Source organism: Anarhichas minor, unplaced genomic scaffold (assembly GCF_050575085.1).
Source record: "Anarhichas minor isolate MPS153535 unplaced genomic scaffold, ASM5057508v1 ptg000030l, whole genome shotgun sequence".
Lineage (NCBI taxonomy): Eukaryota > Metazoa > Chordata > Actinopteri > Perciformes > Anarhichadidae > Anarhichas > Anarhichas minor.
Window position 1 is genome coordinate 2,684,216 of NW_027466476.1, and position 9,846 is coordinate 2,694,061.

The 9,846-nt window shown below is 41.1% G+C and overlaps 2 protein-coding genes across 3 annotated transcripts; both read left to right on the forward strand.

The window, feature by feature from the left end:
• Positions 1 to 456: 456 nt before the first annotated feature.
• On the forward strand, positions 457 to 3,047 carry tmem127 (transmembrane protein 127). 2 transcript variants are annotated; one of them, XM_076104551.1, is made up of 4 exons: positions 458 to 858; positions 944 to 1,232; positions 1,318 to 1,482; positions 1,583 to 3,047. In XM_076104551.1, the coding sequence occupies exons 2-4, from the start codon at positions 995 to 997 to the stop codon at positions 1,891 to 1,893; spliced, it is 714 nt and encodes a 237-aa protein (XP_075960666.1). In that variant the 5' UTR covers positions 458 to 858; positions 944 to 994; the 3' UTR covers positions 1,894 to 3,047. The 2 variants fall into 2 exon arrangements, with proteins under 2 accessions (XP_075960668.1, XP_075960666.1); XM_076104553.1 differs by having other exon boundaries at positions 457 to 1,232.
• Positions 3,048 to 3,793: 746 nt separating this feature from the next.
• Positions 3,794 to 8,024, forward strand: gatd3l (glutamine amidotransferase class 1 domain containing 3, like). Its single transcript, XM_076104760.1, has 7 exons — positions 3,794 to 3,910; positions 4,002 to 4,054; positions 4,129 to 4,242; positions 4,387 to 4,518; positions 4,617 to 4,709; positions 7,601 to 7,766; positions 7,890 to 8,024. Exons 1-7 carry the CDS (start codon positions 3,794 to 3,796, stop codon positions 8,022 to 8,024), a joined length of 810 nt encoding a protein of 269 aa, XP_075960875.1.
• The last annotated feature ends 1,822 nt before the right edge of the window (positions 8,025 to 9,846 follow it).

Here is a 9,846-nt window from a genome sequence, read left to right on the forward strand (position 1 = left end):
TTCATTGAGCTACAAGACCTTTATATGAAATAATGTGATATTTTGTGGCATACTATACTATGATATTTTAACTATATTTTTATGGCATATTATACTATAATATTTTACTACATTTATAATGACATTGTAAATTATTATTTCCCATGGCATACTATACGATGACATTTTTGTATGTTTATATTTTTAACAGCAAAGTTGATTTTAGACCTTATGGTTCAGCAGTTAAAAGCTCAAATAAAAAACTGCTTTATAAATGACCACACGGTGGAGCTATCCCATCAAAAAGCACTCATTCCTTCCACCTTTAAGTATGTGACTTATAAAATAGAATGCTTTCACATAATTGCAATACAAATCTAAGGTTTATAATGTAGAATAGCGTACTTAAAGCTGTTGTTTAGCTGTATAATCAGTAGGTGGGAGTACTGGTCGCCTCTCGCGCTTAGACTGCAGCCTATTGAAGCAACGAAGAAGAATGGTGTGAACAAGGAAGTTAATACTTTATAGGAAGCCAGTGTAAGCTGCCTTTTGTTTTGTTTCGTCTTTGTTTTCTGTATCGAATAGGTGGCCATTTTTTCATCAGAATAGTTTGCTAGATTAGTTGATAGGTTGGCGTTCATCTGGTTTGTTACCATTAAGTTTATTTTTTATGACATTTGTCGTTAGACGTGAGTGAGCTTCGCACGCTAACGGCAGAGCTAACAGGCCTAAAGGCCATCAGTCCATTTTCTGCCGGTGAGTTAAATACTTTATCCTGTTTGTATCAAGCAGCTAGTTTTAAGTTCACGCGTCGTTTGGAAACATTAGATACGGAAGTGAACAAAGCGCCCGGACCGCTGTCATCCGTTCATCGCCCAGGTAACATTAGCTGTACCGGCTAACTATTTTATTTTGAACCGGTCAGTTGGCCGACCTTACCAACGGATCGTTTCGTGCGTTTCAGTAAATAACAGGAAACCGATAATACAGCGATCTAAAGGGAGATTGAAGTACCATGTATGCCCCGCCGGGTTCTGCTGTCCCCGGAGGCCGGAGGAGGAGAGGGGGCACCTCGCTGCCCAAGCAGCCGGAGCGGAGCCTGGTGTCGGCTCTGCCGGGAGCTCTGTCCATCACAGCGCTGTGCACGGCGCTCGCAGAACCGGCCTGGCTCCGGGTTCATGGAGGCACCTGTCCGAGACAAGAGCTGGGGGTGGCAGATGTCCTGGGGTACATTGACCCCAAGCTTCTGGACGGTGAGGACCAGCACTAGTGCAATAAAACCTGCAGATGATGTATATGAGTCTGGTATCTCACTTGTAATGTCTCTGTGTCCTCCAGATTACTGTGTGAATCCTCAGACCATCTTGCTGATGAGGGTGATCGCTGCCTTCTGTTTCCTGGGCATCCTGTGCAGTCTGATTGCTTTCCTCTTGGATGTGTTTGGACCCAAACACCCTGCCCTGAAGATCACACGGAGATATGCATTTGCACATATTCTCACAGGTATTGATCTTTCACACTGGGGCTCTTTTCAGATCCCTTCTTTTCATTTAGAAAAGTCAGATTGTCACATTTACTAACTGTTTTGTTTGTCTCTCATCAGTGTTGCAGTGTGCCACAGTCATAGGCTTCTGCTACTGGGCCTCGGAGCTCATCCTGTCTCTACAGCAGCAACACAAAAAGTACCACGGCTCTCTCATATACGTCACTTTTGCCATCAGTTTCTACCTGGTGGCAGGCGCAGGCGGAGCCTCTATCCTCGCCACAGCCGCGAACCTGCTGCGCCATTACCCCACCGAGGAGGAGGAGCAGGCCTTAGTGCTGCTCTCGGAGATGGAGGACAGCAGTGAAACTTTTCCCGCTGACTATGACATTGCCAATCAGTTTCAGCCACCGCCTGCCTACACGCCCTAATGCCGGCCAGACTGGCCTTGTTAACCCTCGCTTCTTTCTCAGCACAGCTATTGGCTCGATGAGCAAACCCCACTCTTATCAAATGGATATCTTCGCAAATACTCTCCATAATGAACACAGCGTGCACAGTTGGTGCACAAACTCCTTGACTGGACAGTGCTTGGGTGCATGAAAGCTTTCTTTTGTGGTGGCAGACATTTAGGAGACGATTCTTACTTTCACCACTGAAGTTGTTAGTGATCTGCATGTAAATGGTGTTTAGGAATTGGTTCTTACATGTAAAGCAAGCTAATCGGCAAGGAATGATCAACATGGATCATCGTAAGTAATTGATGACCAGTGCCAATTACAGGATCACGGCAGACCGGCAGACCGGCAGCAGTTGTATTGCTGTCGGTTGGATTTTCAATGGAGCTTTCTTAAGCATTATGTTTTTATTTTTGATATGCTTGCCGTGTGTATGATTTTATTTTCCTGATACATAAAAAAAAAAAAATGCAGAAATACACTTAAGATTTTTTTTTGACATTTCTTTCATATATATTATCAAATAGACCTGATTATTTATTATTTACTTGTCTGTGCAGACTTACTTTCTTTTCTTTTGCTTGGTAGACACCCGTCACTGGTTTAGTCTTAGTTAATCACATCTTTACTTGAAATAAGAAAATTGTCCCAATGTGACCCGTCTTTGTGGTGTTTTAAAAAGGATCATGGCATGTAGTGTGTGTGTTGGAGCGCTCACAGCCAAGGAGAACTTGAGAAACGTGTCTGAATGTTTCACAATAAGAGACATTTAGTAACAGGAACCTCACTGCATAAGTTGGTCGTGTCATGTTTCTTGTATTTGATTTAAAAAAATAAACCTTATTTGTACTTTGATTACCATATGTGACCGTTTCAGTACGTGTTTGTTTTATGCATGAGTTCTTTCGTTTGCAAATTTTAAATCTTCAGGCAGAATCGTATGAGAACATCTCGCAGCCAGGTGAGACTTAAAATTGTGATTGATGTGGTGACTAGTTGGTTGTATATTGTTCTGTTTACTCCATTCCTGCATTTTGTTTCTCAAATTGTCATATGCTTTCATCACCAGTATGTACATATTGATTGTTTCTACATAAAAAGTGGTCATAATAAAGATTAATGCCATATTGTTGCCTCATGTTTGTCATTTGTACACTCTTGGGTTCTTCACTAATTCTCCGTCACCAAATGCAGCCCACAGGTGAGAGCTGTAGATTTGATCAAACAGTATATTGACTTTGACATTTCCGTCTGACCAGGGTATTTCAGGGTTTACTGTCTAGACATCGCAGACGGACCATGGCATTACAGCGAGTAAGAGCCTTACAACCTAATGGACTTTAAAGGGCATACAGTATGCATTGTACTATGTCAAGGCATCACATCCACTCCTACCTTATTCAAATACACCAACCAGCATTTTCAAGAAACTGCACATGGATGCAGACTGTTGTGTAAAAGATACCAGTCAACTGCTCCAAAATGTAAAACTATCAATAACATAGTTAGCATTTATTTCTGCAGGTTTCTCCATCTAAATACCATGCTAAGAGTTACCTTCTAAATGGGTCAAGATATTTCAAGGGTTAAAGCACTTCATGTTTAGATACTCTGAGCTCAAGAGTCACTCAGTGGCCAAATGACTTAAGTTAATCAGGTGAATAAACAGGAAAGGTGTTGAGCAGGGGAATAGTCCATTCGAGGCAAAGAAGCAAATGCTATTCTCAGATAATTGAGCTTACGTGGTAACGTCACCTCTCTGGTGGTATATATACAGGCACAGCAAGGTACATTTTACTACCATTCAAAGTCTTCAGGCTCTGTGGCAAACTTTTACATTTTCCTCCTGACGCAGTAAGATTGAAGCTAAATCATGCTGGCATCCAGGACTTTGCTGTCAAAACAAACACTGGCTGTTTTCTCTCGCCAGCCCGTCTGCTTTGTTCACCAGGGTGACTATGGCAACTGGGGAAATACCAATATTGCAGTGGTAAGTGAACCGCACGAATATGTGGCCAATGAAAAGAGTTAAATGACTAGTGTGGGCATTATTGTGATTTGTGAATCACAATGTAATCCAGGTTTTCTCTGGATGTGGCTGGTGGGATGGGACTGATGTCCATGAGGGAGTATAGTGAGTATCAGGATTTTACACATTGCTTGAACATATCACCATGCAGAGATGGTAATTTACACCTCTGTCCTCAGCACCATGTACCACCTGAGCCGTAACGGTGCTCGCTTCCAGATGTTTGCTCCAAATCAACAGCAAATGCATGTGATGGACCACATGAAGAAGCAACCTGGCTCTGGGGAGAACCGGTAGGCTTGTTTGGAAATACTGATACACTTTCAGATGGACGAGGTTCATATACGGGTCCAGTGGCTTATTTAACATATGTTTATCCACCTGACTTGATTAATTCCATAAGGTAGTATTTATGATTATTTCTGGCCGTCACATAGGAACATGATGATGGAATCAGCTCGCTTCAGTCATGGTCAAGAAAAGATGCAAATGCAAGACCTGTCCAAGCTGGACGTCAACAGCTTTGATGCAGTCATCTTTCCTGGAGGCCACGGCGTCACCAAGAATCTGTGAGAATGAATGAAAGATGAGACTGTGTAGTGTGAAATACAAGCTGGCATGATAAAGATGAAGAACTAATATCAATATGTGATGCTCAACTCTTTAGATCCTCTTTTGCGAAGGACGGCAAAGACTGCAAGCTGCACAATGATGTGGAAAGAGTGCTTAAAGACTTCCACCGCTCACGCAAGCCTATTGGGTATGTATCATTTGGTCGCTATTTAATCTATCAGTACTGAAAGAGCAATACTGTGTAACTCTTCTTATGTACAATCAATATGTTTAAGTATTAGCGCAGCAGCATGCGACATTGTGGCTTTTTTTTAAACTTAGAATTCACATTTTAAATCCAAACATAAGGCAAAATTGCAGTCTGTCACTGGTTCGTACAACACTTTAAATCAGATTACATTAAACTAGATAAAGACACGAGATTTAAAGGATCCCTGTAATGGAATTGGGACATCGAGGCAACTGTGGAAAGGAAAAAAGCTCAGACAATGAATACTGGGCTGTTTCTAGATGTAGATAAATAAATAGAAATACATAAACAGGTTATTCATTATTGAATGTTGCTTAAAATGTTGCAGTTAAGTTTGGATACAATATATTTTATTACCGACATAAGTTGTTATTATTAATAATAGTTACATTACAATACATGCCAGTAACATCAAACAATGTAATTACTTTCACATAGTCAGTACAGTGTTTCCTAGAAAATAAACGTTTACTTTTAGCACACAGACTACCTCTAAAAACCATTATGCCAATATGCATGACATATTCTGTGATGATACAGTAGTTTAAACATTCACAAAATATACACGCACAAAAATAAATCGCAAAAAAAGGCAAATCTGATGATGTAATACAAATCTGCATTGCATCAAATAAGCGAAGGAAAGCTAAGAAAGAGACAAAGTGCAAGTTGATGCACCACTTAAGAGGCTATCTGCTGAAAATCTCCACATTGGCTCTCCTCTCGCTGATCCCAGCAGACAGATAATCAGGCTCACCAGAAGATCAGGTGAGCCTCAGCTGATCTTCTGTGAGGTAACATTAGAGGAAATCTTACAGTCACATGCGGCAAATCCCGAGGGGTTAAAGAGAGTAGGACAAAATGACACTGATGCGACATACAGTATGTGATGCGATAGAGCGTGATTGATCCTTTGGCTACTATGTCGGCACACGTGGAGCGATGAGGCGACGAGGGGCAGCTGGGGAGACAGGTCACATGCAGAATGGCAGCTCTGAGATGACAGCAGATGCAGGATTACAGGAAAGGGAGACTGTGTGCCAAATCGCATATTTTTTCTTTTTACTTTTAGTACATACTGCAACGTCATGACATTGAAGTGTTGCCAACAATGAGAATTGTTTTTCTACCCTACAAGTGATAAGAAAAATATGAGCAAAGCAGACATTGATGTGTAATGTAGGAGTCAGTAGAACGTATTACTGTGATTCACACGTTGCTGCTGCAGACAGGAGACGGACACATGCACCCTCTGTTTTATCAGAGCAGTAATTGTTGTCTTGAAATGTGTTCATCTTTCAAAAAAAAAAAAAAACATAAGACAAGCAGTGTATACATTTGGAATAAGACTATCTTTCTCAAAGCAGTAATTTAGCCCCCGGTGGCAAATCCTACCGCTTCTCTGCAGCTCCTGCGCGGTATTAAGCCTCCTGCTGCAGCTCCTCCCTTCATGTGTTTCCTCTGATTTCATCAGTGTTTCACTCCGCCTTGATTTAGCAGTATGAAAGACAAAATGTAAATCTAGAGGCTTTTTTCTCAGGAAAACATTTTTAAATGTCACAGTAGGAAAAGCACAGGTGTAAATAATGAAATGATTGATGTATGAATTCCACTCAGCTGCTATGATTTCGGGGTCCTCGTATCTTGCTGGCTTGCTCGCTGTCACTCTCACTGTAACACTTGAGCAGAACAGAGCGTTCATTAGTGTCATTAGAAACACCTGTGCTGTTCTTACTATGACAAGTCAAAATGTCTTCTGTGAAAGAGGCCCAATGGAGGCACCCTTAACTCAAACGTCTTTTAAAGATTCATCTGAAATCAGCAAGTTTGCACTTGAACCTTTTGTTAGTAGATGGAGTCTAGTGGGGGGAGATGTTCAGTGTCTGTGAAGTGCTTCAGGCTGACAATCAATTGCTCTTCATTATCACACAGACTGTACTGAATTTAAACCTCAGCAGACCTTTGCATGTGCTGTCAGCTGAAGTCATTAGTGTTAAATAACTGCTTTGATTAAAAAAAAGCAGTAAACAGTTGAACCTAGCTCACTGCATGTCTGTGTGTTTTGTTTATAGATCTGCATGATGCATTAACTTAATGTGGCCTACTTTCTGTAAAATATTGGGAAGAAACAAACCCATCGTTTATGTTATTACACCTGCACTTTTCCTACAATGGAGTCAAAATTCCTGCTGCACAGCAAAATCTACACCATACGGAGACCACAGTTGTGACTGAACTGTAGTGTTGATAATATCGTCAATAAATACCAAGAAGCCTATAGGCATAAAACAGCACCTGTATTTATCTAAAGACACTCAGGTGTTTTCACTTTAGCGGATTAGACCTCTGCTTAGGTTCAAGTTGGGAGGAATAATGTGAGGTCACCAAACTACATCTCTTTATGAGGACAGATATCATGTGTGGGCTGTGCACAACCCACTCCAGTCAGGTGCAATAAGTGAAATCCCCTGTGTGAGTGGACCATACTGTAGGTGTGTGGGGGATTGTGTGGGGGATTGTTTGTGGGGGATAATATTGTTTGATCAAATGTATCCCAAGATTGCTGGTTAATATGGACACATGGGGATAAACAGCTGACTGTAATCTTGCCTCATACTCATCTTTTGGTCAGTAATAGTAGTTTTATAAGTACACACTGAGCTTCACTCTGCTGTCCCGGTGATTTATACTGGGACAGCCTTTCTTTTTCAGGCTTTGAATCTCTCCTGTCTGATACTGGTAAGGAAATTATGCTCACACCCTGATCAGTCTGGTCTCCTCATCTTAATTTAGTAAAAACCTCAACTAACAGTCTGCTCCTGTTTCAGACTGGCCAGCATGGCTCCGGTGCTGGCCTGCCGCGTGCTGCCCAGCATCGAGGTGACCATGGGCTACGAGCGGGACGAAAACACTCGCTGGGGGAACTGGCCTCACACAAGCATGGTGCAGGCTGTGAAGAGCATGGGCGCTCGCCACAATGTCCGAGAGCCATACATATCCTTTCAGAGGTCTTTTTTTGCTATCGGTTGACTAAATCCTCACAGATTTATGACCATTTTGTCATTGTTTATGATCTGAAGTATAGCTCCTGCTTTTGACCTTAACCCTTTCTTTCACGAAGCCTATGTGGATGAGAAGAACAAAGTGGTCAGCACTCCTTCCTTCATGTGGGAAACAGATTATCACTATCACTACATCTTTGATGGCATCGGAAATATGGTCAAACATGTCATGCGAATGTCAACCAAGTGATGCGACACTTTCAGCCAGGGAGAGAAATAGAGGAAGTCGGTGTTGTTGGTGCACACCTCTGTATTGTGATGAATTCTTACCTGGATCAATAAAAAGGCTTTAGTTAAAGAGCAAATGGCTTGTTGTGTGTAATTCACTGTATTGGTTAATATGTATGTGAGCAGAGAGCAGATCGACACATCTGAGGGGCTCATGGGTCATTTACCTTAACCCACGTTCTTTAAATGGAGACATGTTGCACCACAGGCAGGGAGGAATTCATTGTCCTCACCTCTGCATCTGATCAAAGCTAACTCTGACCTTGTAAACTATACGGTCAGCACATGTCAACAGTACGCCACAACACATAATCTCTAGGATGTACAAAACAACAATTGTTTCTTCTCATTTAGGCTGAATTAATGAGGATCTACACCTTCTATGTAGCGTGTAACTAGTACATCTCTTTATTATTCTCTCAATATCACTGACTGAGATGTTAAATCTCTCCCTCAGTCCTTGAAATAAACAGTAATAGTATGGATTATTACAATTACTGGCAATGACTCGCTGTCTCCAGTATGTTGAAATACAGGAGATTTAAGGATGGGGTGAAATAGAGCCATGCTTGCGTGGCTCTATGGGTGGCACTGTTGGACTGAAATATCTCAACTACCGCATGGATTGTTTTTATACAGATTGATTTTCTACAGACATTCATGGTCCCCAGAGACTCCTACACTGACTTTAGTGATCGCCAGACTTTTCTACAGCTCGACAGTTTTGTCTTTTAGTGGAATGTTTTGCCAACTAATGGACACATTGCCAGGACATTTAGTACAGACATGTATGCTCCCTTTAAGATGAATTGTAATCCCCTGACTTTTCATTTAGCGCCACCATCAGGTCAGAAATTTCATTTGTTCAATAATTTGGTTTATGAGCAGCTAAAGAAATTCTAATTAGACTCAGTTGTATTGAGTTGTGTTTAGTCCTAATTAAAAAAACATTAGGGTGCCAACATGCTAAACCAACATGGTTACCATCAGCATGTTAGCTTTGTCATTAGCATGGCTGTAGATTCTTAGTCTTTTAAATTAATCTTACTTGTTTTTAGTCTTTTAGCAACACATGTATTTTCAAGTCAGTTCATAGAGAATGTATAAGGACGGGCAGGACAAAAACACAGAGACTTTGACCTCTTTTAAGCCTACTTGTTAACGTGGCTAACACAACATGGTTTCACTAGGAAGGACCACACTACAACAGATCAAAGGTTTAACGATAGGAGGAAAATACAAGGACCTGTCTCAGGTGCTGTTTAAGGCCCAGTTGGTAGACACAAGTCTGAACGAGCGAGAGGATAAAAGGAGGGGGGGATGAGGCAGGAAGGTAAATGCATGGGAAAGGGGGAAGTGAGGGTGGGTTGAGTAACCTGAGACAAAGGGAGAGGATTAGTAAACTAGATTTAAGTAGGCTTGACAGGTGATTATAGGTGTGTCCCTGCTCTGGAAAAATAAGTTAACGAGTAACGGCGTTCATTGTTATATGCTTATTGTCGAAACACACAAAAAAAAAAATCAACACATTCTTTCATTCTGGTGCATTCAGAATAAAACAATTTATTCAGTACAAACATATAAAAAATGACAAAAACAACCAGGTGGTGAGATATAAAAATGTCTAGTTTGTACAAAACTTCCAAAACCATCATCGTAAATGCATACTCACTCCATATGAAGTCTCTGGTTTAAATATAGTACACATTTTGAATCTTAGCTACAAATATATTCTTAAAACCTCTGTTTGTCTGGTGACGTAATAAAAACAGCTTTTTTCAGTT